Below are 26,936 nucleotides of genomic sequence, written 5' to 3'. Positions count from 1 at the left end.
CGGGATGAAAGTGTGTATTTTTTTTTTCGCATTGGATAATGCAGGCGCACGGATTATACGTCAGCCTGTACACGATTCATCAGCCACTGATATTGGATCCGTCATCCGTCATTCAAACGTCTGAGACACACACACACACACGGAGCTCGGTCTCGCCCCAAGCTTTGAATATCCCGCCCGCTCGATAACGACCAATCAAATTCGTTTTCCTCACTCGGGTAAACTCGTGTTGCAGCTCGTGACAACTCGGCGCGACAAACAGGACAAACGGACATTTCTGTACACCTTTAAGGCGAGACACTACAGGTGAATAGGGTAAAAAATTTAACTAACAGCTATTGCCATGAAACTTTATATGTTTATTACTTACATTGAGACAATTATTTTTTGTATTACATGTTTTCTTAAATATTATGCTTAAATATGGAAATGAGACATTATCTAATTAAATATGCGTGAATATTTCCAGACCCGAAATCTGAAGATTGGATGAAGCCACTTTCAAAATTCTTGTTTTATTTTGTTGACATATTACAGTCAGAGGGGATTTTGGATATCTCTTTTTATCACTTTGTAAATGAGAAAATACTGTCACCAGCCCTAAAAAATCAAATTTCGCCCTGTTTTTAGGTATAAATTGTTGTATAAATGAGGCTGTGAATGATATAGCAACAAACCCCTCTGTAAAAACCTTCAGGATATAGGCAGGAATACAACTGAAAGGTTTGGTGTCTGTGCTGCTGAACTGGAGATTTCAGGTCCAGAGTATAAGAAAAAGCTCATTTTGAGAAAACGGCCTTTAAAGATTCTATTGCAAAAATTCCACAAATTGGCTCTATGCACAGCTCTACTTCCTGAACTTAAGGCAGCTCCTTTATTCCTGTCTTACATTATTGGATTAATCCAAGTGTGTCTGACCATTGTGATTACTCAGACACACCTGGATTAATCAATTTGTCAGTAAATAAAAGAGATGCCTTTGGAGCTGTGCATAGAGCCCATTGTTAGGCTAGGCTACTGGAAAAAAGGTGTCTGGCCAATGTGAGTTCCAGGTGTGGGCCAGTAGGTCAGAGAAAAGAAAATGAAAAAACAAACAAATAAGAAAAACAATTCAGGTGTAGTTGGGCTCATCTGTAATAGGCTATGACAACCAATGTTTTCAGTTTCTAATAGTGTGATCTCTGGCCCATGTCAGTGTCACATCCATTTCACCTCTGTCACTGAGAAGTAAACCACTGCAGAACACGTGATTCTGAGGATCGATGTTCATTTTAAGCCCTGTACCAGCGCAATTGGGACATATTAAATCTCCGATCAGTTCATTCAGACGTCTGATGTGTAAAAAAAAAAAAAAAGCCACCGCTGTGTATCGCGCTCTCCGACGGCGTCCAAACACTCGTCGCGATGACGCACTTTGTAAAGGGATCTTATCGCTCGGTGAGTTTCTGTGCTGTGTCTTTTGTTGTCTAGCAAGTGAGAGTTGCTGTTTTATTTTATGTGAGGATTTAAATCGATTTCCTTTCCCCATTTTTAAAAGTCCCTCCGTGCTGTTCAGAGCGCGTCACGTGATGCTTCTAAACGAATCACGCTGTCGGAAAACGACACCAGCCAATTCCCCCGCGTACTTTTACGATTTGTTGCTGGTACAAAGGAAATGACCATTTTTGGGACCGACAAATTAGTGCAGGAGAGAGAGAGCTTCACAGCGATACCTGATATGACAGGAGTCTGAACAGACGCGGCTCAGTAGCCGCGATAGAACGCTCAGTTCTGGTGAATTTAGGAGAAATTTACAGGCGACACCAGTCAAATTGAAGTAAAATAAACACCCATAATGTGTATTTTAGACCATTTCTTTGTATTAGTCTGAAAGAAGACATGTTATGGAAGCAAAATAGCCCAAAATCTAAAAATTGATAAGTGCACGAAAAAACGATGATTTTGCCTGCCGTGTCTCGCCTTAATGGAATTAAAATAATAAAATGATCAATACCAAGGTCATTAATCTCATTAATCCTCCACACACTCTGTACGAACACCAGTTCATATGTTCAACACTGAGTGTGTCTGGTATTTGTACAGATGTGTCACACATCTGGGCCATTCAGGGAGGAACTTGAGGATAAATCCACCTCAGATCACTTTAATCATCTTTTCAACATCTTTGTGACATTAATTATAGCCTGTTCTGTTGTGTTGTTATGTTTTTGTTGGTTCCACTGTTAATAACATGTACAGGTATTGTTGTATTGTCTCATTTGACCAATGTGATCAGTTAGTTGTTTGTGGATTTAAATTGATTGAATTCTAATGTCTTTCCAGCCACACTGACAGAAACAAAAGCTGATTCCTGAATGAAACTCTGGAGGAATTAGACTTTGTACATCTGGAAAATTTAAAAATCTAGTGTAACATGTGCAGCTGTGTTCTCATGAATCAAATTTAAAACACACTCACACTTCCTCGGACCAGGTCTCAGTCTCTCAGGTCCACAATGGTCCAACCTGGAGGAGGAAACACAGTCAGGATGAACTTCATCCACCTTCACTCAGTTCATCAGTTAGTCAGAGAGACAGAGACACAGTGTGAGAGCTGCTGTTGTCTGTCCATCTGTCCATACCTGAGAGTGTTCAGTCTCCAGTGTGGATCCTTCAGTCCAGCAGACAGCAGCTTCACTCCTGAGTCTCCTGGATGATTGTAGCTCAGGTCCAGCTCTCTCAGATGGGAGGGGTTGGAGCTCAGAGCTGAGGCCAGAGAAGAACAGCCTTCCTCTGAGACCAGACAACCTGACAGACTGAACACACACGCACGTGCGCGCGCGCACACACACACACACACACACACACAGTTATGAGTTATGTGTTACTGTGTAACGATTGGTGTCTGCAACTCTGCAGCCCAATTCCACAAACCATCCCATTTTACTATTACACCTCATTCAATGCATAATCATTAAAAAAAAAATATGAAGCCTTGCTAAATTCACCCTACCAGAGAGTCTCCAGTCTACAGTGTGGACTCTTCAGTCCACCAGACAACAGCTTCACTCCTGAGTCCTGCAGGTTGTTGTTACTCAGGTCCATTTCTCTGAGACTAGAGGACTGGGAGCTGAGGACTGAGGACAGAGCTTCACAACTTCTCTCCGAGAGGTCACAACCACTCAGCCTGAGAGGAGAAAAAAAGTACCAGTGACAGAAAATTTGCTTGTTTGACAAAAGACAAAAGGTTAATCCAGGTGAATATACAGTATGTGCACTTACAGAGCTTTGTTGGAGGCTTTGACCACTGGCAGCAGCCTCAGAAGAGCCTTCTCTGAACCACAGTATTTCTTCAGGTCAAACACGTTCAGATCTTCTCCTGATGACAGTAAGATGAAGCCCAGTGCCGACCACTGAGCAGGAGACAGTTCATCTCTGGAGAGACGTCCTGATCTCAGGAACTGTTGGATCTCCTCCACTTGAGAACGATCATTCAGTTCATTCAGACAGTGGAACAGGTTGATGCTTTTCTCTCCAGACAGATTCTCAGTAATCTTTCTCTTGATGTACTGAACTGTTTCTTGATTGGTTTGTGAGCTACTTTCTGTCTTTGATGTTAGACCTTGTAGGAGAGTCTGATTGGTCTCCAGTGAAAGACCCAAGAGGAAGCGGAGGAACAAGTCCAGGTGTCCATTTGGACTCTGTAAGGCCTCGTCCACAGCACTCTGGTAGAAGAGTGTTGACTTGTCTCCAAACACTCGAGACCACCGGGAGGTTGTTTGTTGTTGTGACATTAGATTGACTCCAGATTTGATGAAGGTCAGATGGACATGAAGAGCAGCCAGAAACTCCTGAACACTCAGGTGGACAAAGCAGAACACCTTGTCCTGGGCCTGGTACAGGCCTCTCTCCTCTTTAAAGATCTGTGTGAACACTCCTGAGTACACTGAGGCTTCTCTGATATCGATGCCACACTCTGTCAGGTCTGATTCATAGAAGATCAGGTTTCCTTTCTGCAGCTGCTCAAAAGCCAGTTTTCCCAGAGACTCAATCATCTTCCTGCTCTCTGGACTCCAGTGTGGATCTGTCTCAGCTCCCCCATCATACTTGACCTTCTTCACTTTGGTCTGAACCACTAGGAAGTGGATGTACATCTCAGTCAGGGTCTTGGGCAGCTCTCCTTCCTCTCTGGTCTTCAACAGCTTCTCCAGAACTGTAGCAGTGATCCAGCAGAAGACTGGGATGTGGCACATGATGTGGAGGCTCCGTGAGGTCTTGATGTGGTCGTCGATCACTCTGGCCTGTTTCTTGTCTCTGAACCTCTTCCTGAAGTACTCCTCCTTCTGTGGGTCAGTGAATCCTCTGACCTCTGTCACCATGTCAACACACTGAGGAGGGATCTGATTGGCTGCTGCAGGTCGTGTGGTTATCCAGAGGCGAGCAGAGGGAAGCAGTTTCCCCCTGATGAGGTTGGTCAGCAGCACATTGACTGAGGTGGACTCTGTCACATCAGTCAGGATCTCAGTGTTGTGAAAGTCCAGAGGAAGTCGACACTCGTCCAGACCGTCAAAGATGAAGACCACCTGGAACTGATCAAACCTGCAGATTCCTGCTTCTTTGGTTTCAGGGAAGAAGAGATGAACAAGTTCCACCAAGCTGAACTCTTTCTCTTTCAGCACATTCAGCTCTCTGAAGGTGAAGGGAAATGTTAAGTGTATGTCCTGGTTGTCTTTGTCTTCAGCCCAGTCCAGAGTGAACTTCTGTGTTAAGACTGTTTTCCCAATGCCAGCCACTCCCTTTGTCATCACTGTTCTGATTGGTCGGTCTCTTCCAGGTAGGACTTTAAAGATGTCTTCTTGTCTGATGGTTGTTTCTGGTCTGTGTGGTTTCCTGGATGATGTTTCAATCTGTCTGACCTCATGTTCATCATTGACCTCTCCAGTCCCTCCCTCTATGATGTAGAGCTCTGTGTAGATCTGGTTCAGAAGGGTTGGGTTTCCTGCTTTAGAGATCCCCTCAAACACACTCTGGAACTTCTTCTTTAGGGCAGATTTGTGTTGTTGACAAACTGCAGCATGACTTTCTAAATGGAGAAAAAATAAGATCAATGAATGAAATATGAAGTCAGCATTTTAACGTCTTATTACACTTAAGAATGCTCATGATAACATAAGCTCCTCAAAAAGGTTTGGACATATTTTTTCAGTCAATCATCTTTGGTAAAAACCAATTGGTGGTATCTTATATCATTGGAAAGCCTGATCAGTCCCCTTTACAACGAGGTACAACTTGTAAGGATTGTGAATCCATGGAATAAGAGCAACAATTGAACACTTGTGGGATCAGCTTGGGTGTGCTGTACATGCTAGAGTGACCAACACAACCACTCTGGTTAACCTTCAACAACTCCTGGTTTGGACCAGGCCAGTGACCAGCATGTAGGGGAAGTGCCAAGCTGTTGTGTCTGCCTATGGATCTTTCGCACAAGAGTGAGGTCCCTGACCATGTCAAGTGAATAAAGTGTAAAAATGACACATAGCTATTTGTTGTTTTTTCCACATGTTGGAGAGTGCAATCATCCGATCCGCCATGCAAGTCTGGATGCATGGCAGGCCAGTCATACACTTGTGACTGACAAACCTGGCAGCACGGGAAGCTCAAAGCAAGATTAAATACCAACAGGAGAATATTGCAGGATTTTTTTGTAAATATTTTAGGGATACCCACATGTTTACCTTTGTTGCTCATTCCATGGATACACGATCCATACAAGTTGTACCTTGTTGTAAAGGTTACTACTGTACCGGTAATAGGGCTTTCCAATGATATAAACTCCAACATCAATTGGTATTGTTAAGGATTGACTGAAATAACATTTGAGGAGTTTATTTCACTCTATCTCTTCAGATACTAGAAAATGTTCCATTCTTCTTAAATCTTTAGATAAATTCTCATACTGCTCTGCAGACAGTCAGCCAGCTCCTCTTGCTTCATTCTCCTCAGGAAGTTCACTATGATCTTCAGAAATGACTCTCTGCTCCTCCTCTGATCTTCATCATCACCACCCACTACCTCATCATCATTGTCAGGATTATCTAATAATTCTGGGCAATTTGGACTCAGAAGTTTTCGGACTCTCTTCAGCTCGTTCTTCACAAAAGCGACAATGTTCTCCTCCAGCGGCTGGAAAAACAATAGCATGCAATTTAAACTTCTCTTCCAGTATAAACACATGGATCAAACATCAGATCATCAGTCATCAGGACTGTGTTTAATCATATGCACTTCTCTTCACAGCTACACAGAGAGATTTGAAGATGTTAATCAAACCTGCTGATCTGAGCAAAATAGATTCAGTACCTGGCGAGAAATGTTTTGTAAAACAAATAAAGCAGCATGACACTGTTGGTAGCTGAACATTTGTTGTTGGTGGCTGCTGTAGTTATCAGTTCTGTGTGTGGATGAACTAGCCTAGAAATCTAGACGCATCCTAGCGGCAGCAAATATATTTGCTCCGTAGGTGGGTCTAGAAACGAGCCAAAGGAACTTTTTGAGTCTTGAACACCGTTTGTGTTCACCAATCACAGTGCTCTATCTGTTTAGAGAGTCGTTGGGCGGGCTTAATGTGATGACGTTAAGCATTATGGCTCTAGGCTTGTCAGGCTAACGTCATCCTGCTCTTTGCTCTGATTAGTTGTAGCGCTGTTGGTGCAGAGGCAGTTTGAAAGCCTTCATCCCGCCCCCTGGATTAAGCCGAGGTCCACCGGTCGTTGCCAGACTAGACATTTTAATGATGTAGTCTGACTTGTCAGGCTATGGATGAACATTTACACACCATAAATATGGAGTCCAGGTCTGTGTGATGCTGCTTGGTGGACTGATCACTGAAAACCTCTAAGGTCTGGAGAACTCTGTGGAGAACAGATGAACGTTTAGAACATGAAATAAAACAATCACATGATTGTAAATTGAACCTGCGTCTCTACATACACTGCTGGACCGTTTAACTCAAGTAAAATCCTGGATGACAAGAAACTTTTTAAATTTTAATGAAAATAAGACTGAGATCATAATGTTTTGGTGCAATCTGTCAGATTTTCCAGGTGATTTTTTGGTCTCTAAATGTCCAGTCACCTGTAAAAAAAAAAAAAAAAAAAAAAAAAAATCTAGGTGTGACTTTTTGACTGCAATCTCAAGTTCAATCAGCAGGTTAACTTTGTAAGAAAAAACTGATTCTTCCAGTTGCGGATTTTATCGAGAGCAAAGGGCAAAGGTCTCTCATGCAGAGACCTAAAGACGGCAATTCCTGCTTTTAGTCATTCTTGGCTTGATAACTACAACTATATGTTGGTGTGGATCACTCACAGTTACTCCGTCTACACTATAGCTTGCACAGAACGCAGTGGCCCGACTCTTCACTGGAAAAAGTAAGCTGGATCACAGCTCTCCAGTTTTGGTCATTATGAAAAAACAACATGATGAAAAACAGGAGAATAATCAGGTTTTACCTTTCTGTGACGTCATCAAGCTGAACCACAGGCTGGTCACTCTTCATGGGCACACAGCTGGGGTCAGCAGACTGTTGTCCACTTTTAAAATCAATGGGTAAAAGCCTAGACCGGTCACTCATCATGGACAAACAGCTGGGGACAGGAGAGTCTTCTCCCTGCTTCTTGTTGCTGGGAACAAGGAAAATAACAAATAATGAGATATACGGAACATGATAACCAAATAACCCAAACAAACATCAAATCACATGAGAAATCAAATTGTTTTTCATTGATGTTACCCAGTATCACCAAGAACAGGCATGGTCAACCCATTCCACAAAGGACCAGTGTGGCTGCAGGTTTTCTTTCCAACCAGGCAGCAGTAGTACATCAGACCTGACTCATTTCATAAACTGATCTTGGTTAGTTGAAACAAAAACCTGCAGCCACACGACCGTTTGAGAAATGGTTTGCCCAGTATCACCAAGAATGTCAAGTTAGCTCAATAAACACAGTATGAAGATATGAGCTGTGAAGAGTCATGGACAGTTAGAGATCCTCATCTCACCTCTGAGCTTTGGTCTGGCTCTCATGTTCCCCCCTCAGAGTGGTTTTAGAGGGAGGGGCTCCCTCCTCTCTGTCCTCACACTGATTCATAGCAGAGCCCCCACCTTCACACAAACACAACAACAGGCTTCATCACAACAGGACTCACATAATAATGGGTGTCTTAACATCCAGTAGATGAGATTGGAAAAGTGAACAACACAGGAAAATACAGGATTGTTACAGGAATGTGCAATTTTGACTAAATGGTAAATATAGATTACAGCAGAAGTGATGCCATTTGTCCATACTGCTTCTGTGATACATTCACTCTATAATTTGACAGCATTTTCAGTCTGGAGAAAGAAAGTTGAAGACATATACTTAACACAGACACAATATTTTTTTTAAAAACAAAACAAACTGCTGTTGATTCTTCCTCCAAGTAACAACGATAACACATACAGCACATTGTCCTTTAACCTTTGGCTGAATATATTTGCTCTTGAGCAGATTTGTCTAGGAAGGGAACAAGGCTCCAGTGAAGACAAGTCTGTACTAGTGTTGACTGTGTTTTAAGGACATGGAGTCAAAACAACATGATTCATTTTGACCAAAGCTGCCCAACCAGTTCTGTCACTCTGCATTCATTTCTGATGTTGTTGTCTCAGGTTACAATCAGGCCTCTGTTGCTTCTGTGGCAAGGTGAAGAGGGCCCGGGCGGGGATTGAACCCACACCTCCCGGGTAAGAGTCATGCGCGCTTGCCAGTCACCCAAAGGGACATCCCCTTGGCCAAGTAGCCAGGGCACATGATCAATTGGAGGCATAGTGACAGGACCACCACTGTCACACTTCTATCAACCACTAACACACAAGCAAATAATTCCTAAATTATTGTCATTTAACTCCAGCTGATATTCATAATAACAATATTTGACTCAATCTGAAACACTCATTAAGCATCAAAAACTTTTCTCATGTCCAGTCAAACAGTGATACAACAATTTTTTTTTTGCATTTATCCTGTTCATCAGACATTTGAAGATTCTCACCTGCTGAACTCTCTTCACTTTCACACACTTTCCACCTTCATGTGTCGACGAAACATTGGAGAGAAGAAGCTGCTCCGTCTTCTTCCTTAGTCCTGCTGTTTGTGTGCATTTGATCTGATAAGAAGTCACATCCTCATAGAGTCGACACTAAGAACACACCCAGTCAGTGTGATAGAAATCAAATGAGAGGTGTAGTTCTATGGTCTGTCCACTAGATGGTGGTAAGTCATATTCTAGGGAGCAATAGATTCAGGTTCATGAACAGCTGACAGTCACATCTCTGACCAACAGCACACTTTTTGTCTAAAACGTTACATTTCAAATTTTCTGCAAAGAATCAAACATTAGCCGTTTCAGTCCTGTGAATCACTTAAAGCAGAAGTAAGTGATATATTTGTGTTAATATAGCCTAAGTCTTAAATAGTTATATCTTCCGACAGCAATCACTTACATCGAGTGTTTGGACTGAAACACGGGTCTGTCAGTCACTCTGCTCTGCTCTGAGCCCAGGAGAAAACATTTATCGTATCCTACAGTTTTTATCCAATGAGGAGAGAGAACGGCATGCAGGGCTGTGTGTGCAGCCAAGGGACGCCGTGAACGTGGCGACGTAGGGACGAGGACTGTTATGGTGCGTTCAAGGAAACTCGTATTTTTCCGACCGTGAAGTGGTACCAGTTTGATCTGGTACGAGTTCACCGGTCGGAAGTTACGAGTGGCCGTTATAGTGACTTTCACCGGTAAAACAGGTCGGAAAAACACGAGTGGGTTGCCTGGAACGCTACAAAGTCGTAAGTTGTGACTTGAAGCTGTAATTTACGATTTCAAAAGCCTGCCTGGAACGCAGCATTAGCGAAAACGACCGGACCACTTACTTCTGCTTTAACATTTGTTCTTGATTGAATGAAGTTGTATGTTTCTGTTTGTTTTCTTTTCTTTGCATCAGTAGAGCTGACTGACAAAGCAGCAGGCTTCAGCAAAATCACTGTATATTTTACCAAATACAGTAAAAGAAATGGCAGTCACGCAATTCAAAATCAGATTTCTTGTAATTTAAAGATAATGAACAGTTTTTTCCATTAAGAAGCTCATACACAGAAAGTTTTTGACAGGTTGTATATTGGTGTGGTTCAGCAACATTAAATCTTGTGTTGTAAAGCGATGTAATGTCAAGTGAACCCAGACCGAGGATCAATAGTGCATGTTCTACACGCCGTGGATAACAACTTAGATTCTCTGCTCTTTTTACCACTGGCACCCTGACATGTGAAAACTATAAGATACAAACGCTATAATACCATATTTCAAATAGTCAAATAATGATTTTTTGGCCATTTACTATTATAAGTTGCAGCTCTTATATAAATTAAAGTAATGACTGTTTCCTTCCTTTTAAAACAAAATGAACCACCCTTTTTACAATAAATAGGCTCCACCATTAGCCTCCTCCTACCTCCTTCTGCTACCAAGGCCGCTAAGTTTCAGTGGCACAACAACACAAAAAGGAAGCAAACCACGAAAATAACTTCTGACAAGTTTCAACACAGAATTAGTTTAGTTTAGTTTATTTCGGTCAATACATGTCATTAAAAGAAACGTAACAAACCAGAAAGAAAAAAGTAAATAAAGAAAAGTAACATCAATCTGAATAAACAATAAGTAAACAGAAAAAGAAAATTTGGACCGAAAAGGCATAGGCTGAAGCATAGCTTATTACGCCTACCCTGTTACAACACTGGTTAATAAAAAAAAAAAATTAAATGTACAATTTGTTATTAAATACGACAAGTAAATAATTAGTTTGAATGTTTTACCAACTCTGGAGCAACGAGAGTGTGTCGTTTCGATGAGACAGCAGCAGGAATTCTATCGTCAGTCATAAAATGGAAATGGTAGAAGAACATCGATTACCGTGAGAGAGTTAACTGAAGTTCAAAGTGTTGGCTGATCACATGGTCCATGTAGACCTCCAAAAGTTCCAGGAAGTGCTTGGCAGGCAAATGAAAACAATAGGAAAACCACGATAATTGGCAAATAATGTCAATAAATCCTTTGCTTTGCAATATTTATATGCTTGTGTTAGGGCTGGGCGATAAATCGATTTTATCGATTAATTCGAATTTGTACTTTACGTCGATTCATTTGAAATTAAATCGATTTTCTCTTCAACATCCACCACCAACGCTCCCTGCTGGGCTCCCGTAGTTCAGTGTGCGCGCGCCCCCCGCAACACCTCTCCCGTGTTGTTGCCTTTTACAGTCTATGATTACCTGGTTGTTGCTCCCTATGAAAGCAAAGATATTCAATAAATGGAAAGATACTCCATGAACGGCTGCTCCAATGATATGAAATGGTATACACTTCCTGTCTCTCTAAATGGGCGTGGCCAACCGTCACCCCACCTCATCTGTGAACGTGTGTGTGGATTTACACAATTTGTAGGTAGATGAAAGTGAGTTATTTATATTTTCTTATGATAACATTAAATATTTACACTACTAACAGTCATATTTAGCATGCCAAAAATAATTTAAATCATTTTCACGGGAGTTTGCGGCCGTTTGTTTGACGTTGCCTCGGAGATCTGTGCCAAATCTCGCGAGAGTGTGTCGTAGAGACAGAGACAGGTCTTGAACAAAGTGGATTTTCTCCTGATGTGTCCGTCTGAAAATTGCCATTTTGGTGTCAAACTGTTCAGAAGAGATGTGGCTTGTGAAAAATGAGTCCAAAATTTACTTCAGTGACTGTGGGGAGAAAGACCCGACCATAATCTGTGTTCACGTTCAATTTTCCCATCGGAGTCAATACACTCCAGGCTGCGTCAGGTCTCCCTAAAGGGGCGTGGCCGTGCAGAAGCCCACGTGACATCATACAGGAAGCTGACTCGTCATGGAAGGTCTTGGTTTATAAACTGTCTTTAATGAAAGGAACAAGACCGCGGCAGCCCAAGCACCGCCACCACCGTGTAGCAGCTACCGCTAAGGACGGCAGCGCTAGTTGCCTGGACCCTGTACCCGACGGTCGGGCCGTGTGTTCCATGGCGGCGACAACGGGATCGCCAGTGCGGCGGCACCGGGCACCCCCAGGACAGGGCGCTGTGTGTCAGGGAGGGAAGCAGGGAGAGAAGCAGGGAGATGCGGGGTCTAAAGCTCGTGGAGCCGCGGTGTGCTGTGTGCAGTGACCCCGCTGCAGCGGCGGTGCTGCTGATAGAGCGGAGTTTATGTTGAACAGGTAGGCTAATCTTTGGTTTTATTGTGGAAGTTGTTACTCGCATTCAAAGCTGTGTTTGGTTTCTGCTGGCAGCAGGCTTGTTGCTCTGCTCTGGGGTCGGGGAAGGCCAGGGTGGCCTGGTTACATGACTGACTCCTGGCCTGAAAAAGTCTCCCAGTCCGGCCCTGACAGTGCGAACGAGGAGATGGACTCGGATCAGATGAGGAGACAGAGACAGAGCTGAGCTGAGCTGATGGAACCTGAATCTGGTTATCATTTAAATTTAGATTGGATCCATCTGAAAAGAGACAGGAAGTGAAACAGGAAGTGGACCGACCAATCCCAATGAGTGTTCATTATTCTCACCTGTGAGGCCTTATATGGACGTGAACTACTTCCTGTGTGCTTCCACTTCCTGAGAAATGATGTCCCTTCAAAATAAAACTGCACTTCTCCATCCAGCTGCATCCAGAACCATCCATCATGTTTTTAAGTTTCCTTCAGGGTCACAGAGAAACAGTGGGAGTTTTTCTGTATATAACCCATGATGCACTGCAAACAGGAAGTGCTCCCAGCTGATTCTGCTGCTTCCATTAGTGGAAAATAAAAAATAAAATCACTGTTAATATCATTTAATGTAAAAAAATAAATAAATAAATAATATATATATATCATCCACCTCTGTTTTAGATCTAACATTCGGGGGTTTTTACTTCACTTACCTGACGTCTCCTGGTTCCTGTCGACACTTCGCTGCCTTAAACCTTTTTTTTTATTATCTCACAGATAAAGTTTCCATAGTAACGATACTTTCACCCTGGGTGGGGCTGTGGTGTTTGATAAGAGGGTGAAGCTGCTGTTTGCAAACACAATCACTGACCTCAATGGTTTTAATGCTCTCTCTCACAGGTACTCAGTCTGAACCAGAACCTGCTGCAGGTGTTTCACAGTTTTATTATTGCACAGCTGCGTAGGAGTGTGAGTGAGTGAGTGTGTTTGTGTGTGTGTGTGTGTGTGTGTGTGTGTGGTGATAGACAGATGTTTTCACTTGATGATCTTCCTCCTGCTGTGGAGGAGAAATAAACTACAGAACTGATTTAGCTGATGGAGATCGAGGGGTTAAAACACTGATGTATTGATATTTGATTTAAAAGAAAAAAAAACGTTCAAGACGTTCAAAAACAGAAAAGGAACCAGATCATGGGGATTAATTAGAGTATTGATTAGAAACAGTGTCGTTAACAGTTTTTATTTTCTGTCCTGGTGAACCAGTTGTTTAATAAAGCTCTTTGTAAAACAGATTCTTCACCTCCTTTTATTCTGCATTCACCCAGGTGAAGTCCAGGTTTGTAGATCTGGACCTCGACTGGAGTAAAGTTATGATGTGATATTATAGATGATAGATTATAGATCAGGCTTCCTGACATTATAAAACTTGATTATCTGCAGCACTGAAGCATCGACCTGCTGAGACTGAACAAACTTTAAATCACTGAAGTTGTTTTTAATGTGATCTGTGATGTTGCTGCGGTTTCCTGAATTAAAGTTTTATCTGTTGTTTTTTTGTTTTGTTTTTGTAGCCCTGTGGTCTTTAATTTCATTCATTAAAATGTTTATGTGGTTAATAAATAACAGTTCATGAAGTGTTAATATGTTTTTAAAATGTTGCATTATAATGTGTTAAAAATAGTACTTTTATATACAGCTAAAAGTCAGAGGAAAAGAGTGGGGTTATTTAAAAAAAATAATTCATAGGTGATTGTCAACACAAATGCCTGGGGCATGGATCATTATCACATCTTCTATATGGGACTGCCCGGCAGTCAAAACATTCTGGCTTGGCATAACAAAGGTGCTAACAGATATGTTTAAGGTTCACGTACCTGTCTGTCCCATCACATGCCTTCTTGGACACTGGGACATGTCAAATCAAGCTCTACACACTACTTTATGAATTTAGGCTTTCACTCTGCAAAGAGAATCATCCTTATGAATTGGAAGGTCAACAGTGAACTACTAATTTGCAAATCCAATTCGTAAGGTTGTAATTAATATTTTTTGTTGTTTCAACTCAATCCTGTGTTGTAATTATAGTGGTAATACTGTTTGGATAGATATGAAACAGGTAAAAGTGAACTTTTATTTTTTAAAGGGGAAGTACCAAATGTTGTTATTTTATTTCACTATCACAATTATCACAGGTAGCACCATCTTCAGACGAACTCAGGCCCCGTCCCACTGTACTACAACACCCCAATTAGTCAATATTTCCTAGCTACGTGGGACTGGGGTTACATTTTTGTGGGCTTAAAGGGATATTCCGTTCTGTGTTCATCAGCAAGTCTCCCTGAAGCCAGAGGAGAATAATGCAATCATGAGGCATTTAAATCCCACTCCTCACTTCAGCTCCATCTCAACATTGTGAGTCCTTTATTTGTATTTTATACACTGTACAAAAACATATAATTTATTATGTTTACACTAACATTACATCAACATTGTTTCAAAAAGTAGACGTTACATCCTTTCAGTTCATTTCACTTTCCACTGTCTCAGATTTCTCATTCTGTGTGTATGTACAAGCAGTTAATAATAAAACTAATAAAAGCATGGGGGTCTGTATGCACTCTGTCTATATCTATTTATCTGTCCTCAGGAGAGACAGTGTGACCTACACAGGACAAAGAGACACTGAGGAACCAGGACTGATCCAGAACCCAGGATACAGAGGTTCAGTGAAGGTGGTGTTGATGGTGTGGAGATGGGTCAGTGAGTCAGAGGAGACAATGTAGAAGGACAGAGAGCCAGCAGGACAGTCCACATACACTCCTACTCTGTGAGAGACAGAGGAGGAGATGGATGTTTTTGTGTTGTTGTGCCAGACAGAGTAATAACGACCATCAGAGCAGCTCAGACTCCAGGACTGATAACTTCTTCCAAACCAACAGTCATTACTCCGCCCTGTCCTTCTGATTCCTCTGTAACTCACTGATATTTCAACCTCTCCTCTCCACTCCACCTCCCAGTAACAGCGACCAGTCAGACCAGTTGAACACAGCAGCTGGGACAAGTAGTCAAATCTGTCTGGATGATCAGAATATGGCTGATCCTCTGTCACACCTGTCACCTTCCTGTTGTTGTCAGACAGTTTGAGGTGTTTGTTCACTGTGTTCATGTCCACTTCCAGTTCACAGGCGTCTGATGGAGAGAACAAGACACAACACAGCTGCAGTTTATCATCTGTTCATTTATCAACTACTTCACTGACAATTCATGAAAAAGAATAATTCAGACATCAACAATTTTGTGCTTTTCTTCTGGTGTGGACCTGAGGATGAGGCTGATGAAGATCCACACCAATAAAGACATGGAGTGAATAAGGGGCCGTGTCCATCAGACGCGTTTTTAGCGCTGACAGCGCTCTCAGCGCTGCTTTCCCAGCGCTTAGCGCTCTCTCTCTCCCTCGTCAGAATGCCGCTGTTGCTAGGTTACAAAACGAGTCCTCTGAGACTTCCGTGTTCCTGCCTTGTTTAATGTAAACACTACAACGAGTGTCAGAAATACACAACAGCATTAGCGGCAGCTTTTGACATGGACCCTGAGGTCGGCCTACCTTCAATACAAGTGTGGGTCATGATATAAACCGAGCCACGTCTCCGGTTCTGTTGCTGTCGGTAACGTATGTCCCGCCCCTTCTTGATTCTGATTGGTCAGTGCGGGGAAAAGTGACATTGACGAGCGTGGTGCTGTTCTAAAAGTTGAACAGATTTCAACTCGCCGAGGGCGCTGAGCGCTGTGAGCGCCCAACTCAATAGGGTTTGAATGGAAAATAGACGCCCAGAGCGCTAAAAACGCGGCCACGGCCACGGCCCTTAAAGTGTCACTAATGAAACTGGATCATCATCTTCCACTGCAGCACAAAGAAGCTCTGAACCATCTGCTTTCTAAAACTGTCATCTCCTCCATCAAAGAGCTCACACTCAGTATGAAGTTCACACTTCTGACATCAAATCTCAGTGTCGACTGCTACAAACAAGTTTTACAACAGTCTGGATGGTTTGCAAAGAGTTGAACTCAGTGGTGATGAATATCCAGTCAGAGGACTGAGACTCCAGTGACTGGCTGCTTTTCACTGACCAGGGGTCAGATGCATAAAGACAGAAATATAAAAACTTGTTGTTTTCAGATCACTTTAAAGGTGTACAGAAAAGAAGATTGAATTTAAGCCCACTCTGGGTCATAAAATTAGTGTAATAACTCATCTATCAGACGATGTAGGCCAAAATTCTATTTTTGAGTAAATCCAGGATGAAAGTGTGTATTTTTTTTTCCGCATTGGATAATGCAGGCGCACGGATTATACGTCAGCCTGTACACGATTCACCAGCCACTGATATTGGATCCGTAATCCGTCATTCAAACGTCTGAGACACGCACACACACACGGAGCTCGGGCTCGCCCCAAGCTTTGAATATCCCGCCCGCTCGATAACGACCAATCAAATTTGTTTTCCTTACTCGGGTAAACTCGTGTTGCAGCAACTCGGCACGACAAACAGCCATTTCTGTACACCTTTAATCATCTTTACATCATTTATCTTTGTGGCATTAATTATAGCCTGCTGTGTTTAAGGTTCTGTTGTTCTGCTCCACTGTTGTTTACATGTATTGATTAGTTTTGTTGGATCAATGTGATCATTTTGTTGTTTGTGGATTTAAATTGAGACTTTGTACATTTGTGTACATCTGGAAGATGTAAAAATCCAGTCTTATGTGCAGCTGTGTTCTCATGAATCAAATTTAAAACACACTCACACTTCCTCAGACCAGGTCTCAGTCTCTGAGGTCCACAATGGTCCAACCTGGAGGAGGAAACAAAGTAAGATGAACTTCATCCGCCTTCACTCAGTTCATCAGTTAGTCAGAGAGACAGAGACACAGAGTGAGAGCTGCTGTTGTCTGTCCATCTGTCCATACCTGAGAGTGTCCAGTCTCCAGTGTGGATCCTCCAGTCCAGCAGACAGCAGCTTCACTCCTGAGTCTCCTGGATGATTGTAGCTCAGGTCCAGCTCTCTCAGATGGGAGGGGTTGGAGCTCAGAGCTGAGGCCAGAGAAGAACAGCCTTCCTCTGTGACCTGACAGAATGACAGACTGAACACACACACACACACACACACACACAATGTGTATTATCTACTTTCTATATTACTTACTTACTTATCCCCATTACGCCGGATGGCGCATAGGGCAGCAACAAAGTCAACTTTCTATATGTTGTGATTATTTACACTGTATATACACTCCTTTTTGATACATTCATGAGTTGATTTAGATTATGCATTTGTATCTCATTCTTGTAATGGGTCCTAATTGTTATAGTTGTTTATGATCTACATTATATTTTCATTTTTTCATCTATATTGTCTAGTTGACACTTGTCAGATGATGGAATTTGCATTACTCTTTATATCTTTCTCATGCTATTGATGGTATTTTTATGTACTTGCCTTTTATAGATGAGCTTGTAAATTGGTACTTGTATCTCATTGATTGATTGTTTGATTGTGGGGCTGTCAGGAACATGATGTCATTCACCTTGTATATTTAAACACACACCTGATGACAATCAAGAGCAAATCTGATGAAGGAACATGTGAAACGGGTTGTTCGCCCCTTGTTTTTACTTTTGATAATAAATCTTGTTTATCCTTTCCTCTAGTATGTGCTGGAAGTTTTTTAAAATTTTTACTGTGATTTATCATGCACCAGCTGGCACCTAGAAGAAGCACTTATGGTGCTTTTCCACTAGTGCGGCACAGCGCGGCACGGCACAGCCCGCTTTTTTTGCTTTTCCACTAGCCCTAGTACCTGGTACCAGGTACTATTTTAGTACCTCCTCGGCCCTGGTTCCAAACGAGCCGAAGCGATACTAAAATGTGACGTCAGCCGACTGCCTTCCACTGATTGGACAGAGCGCCGTCACTGGAAGAGTCGTAAGCACGACGTCCGACTTGAGAATCAAACCTGGAAATTTCAAAAACAGAGCGGCAACAGCGCCAGCTGATCTGTATCGAGACTGTTGTTATTCCGTCACCTGAGTCAAATGATGCTGTGTGTAAAACCACTGTGGTCTGTTAACGAGGTGCAGACGAGTAAGTTTGGAGCTAACGAGAGGAGAGAAAAAAGAGACAGACAATGCGGCCCCGTGATCGCCTCCGTGATCACCTCCATGCAGACCCCGCCCCTGCTGAGGAGGTACTTGTTGGAACAGTCTACCAACCCCAATTAGGCTACGTTCAGACTGCAGGTCTTAATGCTCAATTCCGATTTATTGCTCAAATCCGATTTTTTGTTTGGCTGTTCACATTACGTCCTTAAATGTGGCCTGTCTATGGATTGCTGTGTGAACAGCTCAAGCTCCTGAAGTGACCCGCATGCGCAGTTGATCATTGATGACATCACGCCACAACGGTGTTTACGGAAGCAACCATGGCAACGGCTACCGGTATTGTAGGACTTTATGGCTTAATGCTAAAAAAAAAAAAATCACGTCGGATTCAAACCCGCCCCCCGTCCCGCACTCCATCAGCCTCCCTATACCCACAGCATTATGCTTAAAAAAAAAAAAAAAAAAAAGAGTCTGAATTTAAACTCACTGACTTTTGATGTGATATGCAGTCTGCCTGCCTGGCTCATCATCTGACAGCTCAGTGTGAGACGGAGCAGAGACCCAGGCCTGACAGTGCAACTTGTCCCTCTCTGAAGCAGAGGATCACCTTTACTCCAGTCAGTCTTCACATGCAGACTGTCCACAAAGTTGAAAGAGTTTCTGATCATATCGTTGTCAGTTTTTTCCTGGCGACAGAGGTTTTTTTTTTTTTTTGACCTCCTTGTATTTAGGGCTGGCCTTTATTTGTTTGTGTAAACAAATGAATACCGGCTAATTTGAGGTAATCCCGTATCAAATCGGTCATTGATAAGTGTGCGTCTCATCCCCTGACTCTCCCGGGTCAGAATGACGTCAAAGTCGCATTAAATGCGACCTGGCTGTTCAGATTGCGGTCGCATTCAAAAAAATCAGATACGTATCCGATTCAGTACCACATTTAGAAGTGGCCTGAATCTGATTTGAAAAAGTCAGATTCAATGCGACTTGAGCTGTTCACACTGTCAAAAGCAAATCAGATATGGGTCACATATGAGCGAAAAAATCAGATTCAGGTCACTTAACTGCGGTGTGAACGTAGCCTTAGAGACAGCCCCACGTTTAATGCATTCAAAAAACAGCTTAAAGCATGGTTATTGTCCCACCAAACCTGCACCCATGTCTGAAATACTGACTAATTAGCACTTTCATACAGTACTACTGTAGTTCTTATCTCCTTTTATATGATATCCATTACTGTAATTTATTGTGTAGCTACCTCTTTTATATCTATGCAGATATTATTATCTGGCCTCTCATTTCTTATTATTACAACGGCTGCTAACTTTGTACACTTATTTTATTACCATTGTTGTTATTACTATTATTATTACTTTTTTTTTTCTCTCTTTTCTTTTTCTTTCTTTCCCTGCAAGTGGCAATGCATTGCCTAGCATTGTCACCTGCATTATTATTATTATTATTTATTTATTTTTATTTTCTTTATTTTTTCTTTCTCATGTAGGTTATTATCTATCGTTTTAAATGTCTGAATGTAATTTTATTTGTTTGTGTACCATGGGACCACGGATGGAAACTAGCTTTCTAGCTAAATCTGGCATATTTACATCAAATAATTGTTTTTGTACTGTATGTTTATGATTATGTGAAGTCCCATCTCAAATAAACTAATAAATGAAATTTAAAAAAAAATAAAATAAAAGAACTCAGCTGTAGTGGAAAAGCGCCTTTACCCAGCCGAGCTGTGCCGTGCCGTGCCGTGAAAGTGTAGTGGAAAAGCGCCATTAGTTGCTATGCACGGGACTTAAAAGATCATAAAAGATATATGAAGCCTAGATAGATAGATAGATAGATAGATAGATAGATAGATAGATAGATAGATAGATAGATAGACGGGGGGGTTCGCACTGATACTGAGACCGACTGAGACTCGAGTCGGTCTCAGTGCGAACCTTGCGCATGCGCGCTGGCAGCGGAAGACCGGACAACAACACTGGGAGCTAATGCTACAAACATGCTTGGAATGTGGACTTATTTAATTTTTTTCGGGACAATTACGCAATTTGGGGCTTCAGCACAAGACGGACATTACATACGAGCATCATGGAGGTATTTGGATGTTTTTTTGTGTGTGTTTTTTTACGAAGAGCTCTGGTGTCCCTTTGCTACCGCGGCATTGAAATGCACTGCTACACCAAGACCCCCTGTAACTCAGAGAAGGGACGGTGGACTCCGAAAATTCTTCCAGCCCTTAGTCAACATGAGGGTGAGTAGATAATGAGCGAAATATCATTCTAGGGTGAACTATCCCTTTAAACATAGGTTATTAATCTAGGTTAATTTGAAACATTATTATTTTATATTATATTATATTTTCAAAAATCAAAAATTGCACTTGAATAAAAATCACAACCAAAAACAAGAATAGACCCTGTCTCTGTTAAGAAAAGATGCACTCAAATATAAAACCACACACAACCAAAACAATAAATAAAATGGCTTATCAAGTCTCAACAAAACTGCACTTGAATAGATATTGACCGTGTCATCACAGCAGATGAGGTGAGTAGTGGCTGAGGCTGTAAATGTCGCTCTAAAGACGGGTGTGGTGGGGGTGTCAGCCGCGTGGAGCGGGTCTCTGTAGCAGGGACAGCTCCGTCACACCGCCGCTGAGTGCTGTAGGGACGGGGGCGGGGGGCTCACGGCAGCATCGCTGCTCATTGGAAACAGCAGTGATGACGTGCTTTCACGTCCGAGTCTCCAAACCAGAAGCGTTTGTAACAGTAACAGCACCGGAAAAGTCGCTAGATTTGTCGCTAGTGGCTTTTGTCAAAAAGAAAGTCGATGAGAGGGTTTGGAAAGTCGCCAGATTTAGGGAGAAAGTCGCCAAGTTGGCAACTGACGTTACCTTGCGTTGCACCAAGATGTCCCCTTAAGTCACATATACCAGTACGGGTGTGTGTCAGCACCTCATCACCACTGGTGTTTAAAAGGCTCCGTTCTTTCTGCAGTCAGGTTAAAGCGCACATCCGCCGTGTTGGTAAACAAATAATCTCTCTATATCAACGTATGTGTCGGAGGCAACCATGCTTGAGCACGCTTGGGTTCGAGGTAGTGCGAGTGCGGGCCAGCGGGGTACAGAGGAGGGAGGGAATTTGTGCTCCAGCACGGTACGGAACAACTGGCCCTAGTGTGAGTGCGCCCTTATATGTGGCCACTGCCAGCGCCATACAGGCTTTGCCTTTCAGCAATCAAGCGCTGTTTTCGACTTTGTTAAAAACAATGACAGCAACAGGCAGCTGAGAACGCTGTGCCAGCACCATAGAAACGCAAGACGCATTACGGCTCATTCGCAAAATACCTTTCAATGGAAACACCCGCAAATAGCAATTACACTTTTCAGAAATATCGCTTTTATTTTGTGAAAATCTGTGATGAAACGCACCCCCCCGAAAGCCACTGTATAGTTCGTACACTGGAGATAGATAGATAGATAGATAGATAGATAGATAGATAGATAGATAGATAGATAGATAGATAGATAGATAGATAGATAGATAGATAGATAGATAGATAGATAGATAGATAGATAGATAGATTTGTCCTTTTCAGGAAAATTGTTTTTCCACATTCCATACATACAGCCTCGAGAGTACAAACAATCAAAAAAGACCACAGGAGTGTATCCTAGGCCATACTACATACATTTACATGCATTCCAACATTTCATACACCCACAAATATTCACCCTAAATTTACCATACCTGAGAGTCTCCAGTTTACAGTCTGGATCCTCCAGTCCAGCAGACAGCAGCTTCACTCCCGAGTCTCCTGGATGATTGTAGCTCAAGTCCAAATCTTTCAGATGGGAGGGGTTGGAGCTCAGAGCTGAGACCAGAGAAGAACAGCCTTCCTCTGTGACCTGACAGAATGACAGACTGAACACACACACACACACACACACACACACACACACACACACACACACACACACACACACACACACACACACACACACACACACACACTGAACCTGTGTTAGTTGTGTGTAAATATTAAATTATCAGTGTTTGCTCTGCAGTCCAATTCTTCAAACCTTCTCACTTTATTATTACACCTCATTCAATGCAAGATCATAAAAGATATATGAAGCCTTGCTAAGTTCACCCTACCTGAGAGTCTCCAGTCTACAGTGTGGACTCTCCAGTCCAACAGACAACAGCTCCACTCCTGAGTCCTTCAGGTTGTTGTTACTCAGGTCCAGGTGTCTCAGACTAGAGGACTGGGAGCTGAGGACTGAGGACAGAGCTTCACAACTTCTCTCTGAGAGGTTACAGCCACTCAGCCTGAAAGGAGAAAAAGACAAAAGGTACCAGTGCCAAAATAATTTGCTTGTTTGACTTGACAAAAGACAAAAAGTTAATCCAGGTGGATATATGTTCACTTACAGAGCTTTGTTGGAGGCTTTGACCACTGGCAGCAGCCTCAGAAGAGCCTCCTCTGAAGCAGAGTATTTCTTCAGGTCAAACTCGTCCAGATCTTCTTCTGATGACAGTAAGATGAAGACCAGAGCCGACCATTGAGCAGGAGACAGTTTGTCTGTGGAGAGACGTCCTGATCTCAGAGACTGTTGGATCTCCTCCACTAGAGAATGATCATTCAGTTCATTCAGACAGTGGAACAGGTTGATGCGTTTCTCTGCAGACATATTCTCACTGATCTTTTCCTTGATGTACTGGATGATTTTTGTTTTGTTTTGTGAGCTACTTCCTGTCTTTGATGTGAGACCTCCTAGGAGATTCTGATTGGTTTCCAATGAAAGACCCAGAAGGAAACGGAGGAACAAGTCCAGGTGTCCATTTGGACTCTGTAAAGCTTCGTCCACAGCGCTCTGGTAGAAAGATTTTGATCCAGGTTTTTCTCTCATGACTTTAGACCACCAGGACGTTGGTTGTTCTTCTGACATCAGATTGACTCCAGAGTTGAAGAAGGTCAGATGGACATGAAGAGCAGCCAGAAACTCCTGAACACTCAGGTGGACGAAGCAGAACACGTTGTCCTGGTACAGGCCTCTCTCCTCTTTAAAGATCTGTGTGAACACTCCTGAGTACACTGAGGCTGCTCTGATATCGATGCCACACTCTGTCAGGTCTGATTCATAGAAGATCAGGTTTCCTTTCTGCAGCTGCTCAAAAGCCAGTTTTCCTAGAGACTCAATCATCTCCCTGCTCTCTGGACTCCAGTGTGGATCTGTCTCAGCTCCTCCATCATACTTGACCTTCTTCAGTTTTAGATAAACCACCAGGAAGTGGATGTACATCTCAGTCAGGGTATTGGGCAGCTCTCCTCCCTCTCTGGTCTTCAACAGCTCCTCCAGAACTGTAGCAGTGATCCAGCAGAAGACTGGGATGTGGCACATGATGTGGAGGCTTCGTGATGTCTTGATGTGGGAGATGATCTCTCTGGCCTGCTCCTCATCTCTGAACCTCTTCCTGAAGTACTCCTCCTTCTGTGGGTCATTGAACCCTCTGACCTCTGTCACCATGTCAACACACTGAGGAGGGATCTGATTGGCTGCTGCAGGTCGTGTGGTTATCCAGAGGCGAGCAGAGGGAAGCAGTTTCCCCCTGATGAGGTTGGTCAGCAGCACGTTGACTGAGGTGGACTCTGACTCATCAGTCAGGATCTCAGTGTTGTGGAAGTCCAGAGGGAGTCGACACTCGTCCAGACCGTCAAAGATGAAGACGACCTGAAACTGATCAAACCTGCAGATTCCTCCTTCTTTGGTTTCAGAGAAGAAGTGATGAACAAGTTCCACCAAGCTGAACTTTTCCTCTTTCAGCACATTCAGCTCTCTGAAGGTGAAGGGAAATGTGAAGTGTATGTCCTGGTTGGTTTTGTCTTCAGCCCAGTCCAGAGTGAACTTCTGTGTTAAGACTGTTTTCCCAATGCCAGCCACTCCCTTTGTCATCACTGTTCTGATTGGTCGGTCTCTTCCAGGTGGGACTTTAAAGATGTCTTTTTGTCTGATGGTTGTTTCTGGTCTGTCTGGTTTCCTGGACGCTGTTTCAATCTGTCTGACCTCATGTTCATCATTGACCTCTCCAGTCCCTCCCTCTGTGATGTAGAGCTCTGTGTAGATCTGGTTCAGAAGGGTTTGGTTTCCTGCTTTAGAGATCCCCTCAAACACACACTGGAACTTCTTCTTCAGGGCAGATTTGTGTTCACGACGACAAACTGCAGCATGACTTTCTAAGTCGAGAAAAAAATAAGATCAATAAATGAAATGTGAAGTCAACATTTTAACATCTAATTGCACTTAAGCTTATTATAATTTAGAAAAAAAAGTTTGGAAAAGTTATTTCAGTCAATCATATTTGATAAAACTAATTGGTGTACCTCATTGTAAAGGTGGCTAATAGGCTTTCCAACAATATAAACTCCAACACCAATTGGTTTATTAATGATTGACTGAAATAACACTTTAGGAGTTTATTTCACTCTATCTACTAGAAAATGTTCTAGAAATCCTCTTACTGCTCTGCAGACGCTCAGCCAGCTCCTCCTGCTTCATCCTCCTCAGGAAGTTCACTGTGATCTTCAGAAATGACTCTCTGCTCCTCCTCTGATCTTCATCATCACCACCCACTACCTCATCATCATTGTCAGGATAATCTAATAATTCTGGGCAATTTGGACTCAGAAATGTTTGGGCTTTCTTCAGCTCATTCTTCACAAAAGTGACAATGTTCTCCTCCAGCAACTGGAAAAACAATAGCATGCTGTGTAAACTTCACTTTCAGTATAAACACATGGATCAAACATCAGATCTATTCATCAGTCACCAGCTTAATCCTTTGATGGACACTGTCACCACTTCTCTTCACAACAACACACAGATTTGGAGATGTTAATCCAACCTGCTGATCTGAGCAAAATAGATTCAGTACCATGGTGCTGAACTGGTGTTGAAGACTATTGTAACAAAGACATTTTGTTATGTTTTATATGAGGTCCAAGGGAGGACAAAATAAACCTCAGTGTCCCAGTTATTTTTGATGAGGCTGAAATGCCAGAGAAAAATTACGCCATCAAATGTTTTCTTTAGGATTCATTGCAGATGAACAGGAGAGAGTTGAGAAATGTTTTGTAAAACAAATAAAGCCCCTCTGGTTTAATGACAGCAGCATGACACTGTTCGTAGCTGAACATTTCTTGGTGGCTGCTGTAGTCATCAGGTCTGTGTGTGGAAAATTTACACACCATAAATATGGAGTCCAGGTCTGTAGTGGACTGATCACTGAGAACCTCTGAGGTCTCCTGGAGAACTCTGAAAAAATCACACATCCAACAAACAGCACAGAGACAACAGACACCATAAACACAACACAAGATACACAACAAACACAACAAGGTCAGTTAAACATGATCTAAATGTAGGACATTGTTGAAAAAGAGAAGGACACGATTAAATAGCACAAAAGCATGATAAAATTGAATAAATACTGAATAAATACCACTCAAGACTACAGCCGTGCCACGTTTGAACCTAACAATGTTTATTAAATATCTGACTGCTGCAGGAACGAAAGATTTCCTCAGTCATTCAGTAGAACACCGAGGCACCACTAGTAGCTCACTGAATGGGCTTCAAAGACCTTTAAACTGGACATATGATCGAAATCTCACTTTCTGAAGGTTATACATATACATATATTTGGGTGTTTGTTTTGCCTTCCAGTCCCCAAAATGTGAGAAAAAAAATCAGTAATTTGCAGGATCCCCAGGTTATAATCCATGTGGTTTTACAAGCTGTTCCCTCAGTTGTCATCCAATGATGTCATTCGTTTTCAAATTTGCATAATACCACCCATACCTACAGGTACCTGTAGAGGGGGCGGGGCAAGCAGTGGCTCATTTGCATTTAAAGGGACAGGCACTGAAACCAGCCGTTCTGAACAGGGCTGTTTGAGAGGATGAAAAGAGCTGTGATGTTTGATCCTTGGGGGATTTTGACAGAAGCATGTCACAGACATGTCTTTAATGCTCCGGTGTGTAGGCTGGGCTAGCATTCAGATTTTAGATTGCAGCACTCTCTCGCTCGCACTCACCCATTTTGTCTGCAAAGTGATGGTGGACTCTAAGGACAAAATAATTTGTTTACCACGATTGGGAATATTTCAGGAGCATGGAGCGATGAGGTGAAGATCTAAACCATTTTACCATATATCTGCTGTTTCCTCCTCCTTCTTTCCTTCCACCGTCTTCTTCGTCTTTATTTATGAACGCCAAACTTGCAAAACGCGCTCTCTGACTGGCTGAATTTTCTGTTTGGGCTTCCGTACAAACATGGCAGCGCAAGATGGCGATGCTCTCAAGACCCTTGCTATATGTATATATAAAAGAATAATAATTTGTAGCAATTATACACTTATACAAACCTGGCAACTATTTTAATTTGTGGAAAAGGGGCAGAATATGTCTCCTTTAAA

General features: G+C 42.5%; 3 protein-coding genes across 4 annotated transcripts in view; 1 reads left to right on the top strand and 2 right to left on the bottom strand.

Annotated features, from left to right (window-relative positions):
- Window positions 1-8,159, bottom strand: part of LOC146976844 (uncharacterized) — a 35,249-nt gene extending 27,090 nt beyond the window's left edge. The window contains 8 exon segments of the mRNA XM_085794251.1: window positions 2,458-2,504; window positions 2,621-2,794; window positions 2,992-3,165; window positions 3,261-5,061; window positions 5,936-6,161; window positions 6,814-6,879; window positions 7,516-7,657; window positions 8,037-8,159. Of these exon segments, the coding sequence (XP_085650377.1) occupies window positions 2,458-2,504; window positions 2,621-2,794; window positions 2,992-3,165; window positions 3,261-5,061; window positions 5,936-6,161; window positions 6,814-6,879; window positions 7,516-7,657; window positions 8,037-8,125 (2,719 nt within the window). The 5' untranslated portion in view covers window positions 8,126-8,159.
- marchf5l (membrane-associated ring finger (C3HC4) 5, like) overlaps window positions 1-26,936 on the top strand; it is a 253,777-nt gene that overhangs the window by 214,402 nt on the left and 12,439 nt on the right. The gene's annotated exons all lie outside the window — the stretch shown is intronic.
- LOC146976843 (NLR family CARD domain-containing protein 3-like) lies at window positions 14,928-25,197 on the bottom strand. 2 transcript variants are annotated; one of them, XM_085792623.1, is made up of 7 exons: window positions 24,982-25,197; window positions 22,893-24,696; window positions 22,617-22,790; window positions 22,209-22,382; window positions 17,256-17,429; window positions 17,094-17,140; window positions 14,928-15,476 (listed from the first exon to the last, which is right to left on the bottom strand). In XM_085792623.1, the coding sequence occupies exons 1-7, from the start codon at window positions 25,016-25,018 to the stop codon at window positions 14,950-14,952; spliced, it is 2,937 nt and encodes a 978-aa protein (XP_085648749.1). In that variant the 5' UTR covers window positions 25,019-25,197; the 3' UTR covers window positions 14,928-14,949. The 2 variants fall into 2 exon arrangements, with proteins under 2 accessions (XP_085648749.1, XP_085648748.1); XM_085792622.1 differs by lacking the exon at window positions 22,209-22,382 and having other exon boundaries at window positions 24,982-25,101.

This window comes from Trachurus japonicus, chromosome 12 (genome assembly GCF_045865225.1).
Source record: "Trachurus japonicus isolate A0001 chromosome 12, Traja_1.0".
NCBI lineage: Eukaryota > Metazoa > Chordata > Actinopteri > Carangiformes > Carangidae > Trachurus > Trachurus japonicus.
The sequence above is the reverse complement of the archived record's forward strand: the minus strand, read 5'-3'. Positions and strand labels throughout refer to the sequence as shown.

Excerpts from the sequence above, each read along its gene's own strand:
- LOC146976843 (XM_085792623.1), bottom strand. The coding sequence starts at position 25,018 with ATGAAGCAGGAGGAGCTGGCTGAGCGTCTGCAGAGCA. Across the intron at positions 22,383-22,616 it reads TGTAGACTGGAGACTCTCAG|TCTGTCATTCTGTCAGGTCA; the intron begins GTAGGGTGAACT and ends GTGTGTGTTCAG. Across the intron at positions 17,141-17,255 it reads TGGAGACTGGACACTCTCAG|GTTGGACCATTGTGGACCTC; the intron begins GTATGGACAGAT and ends TTCCTCCTCCAG.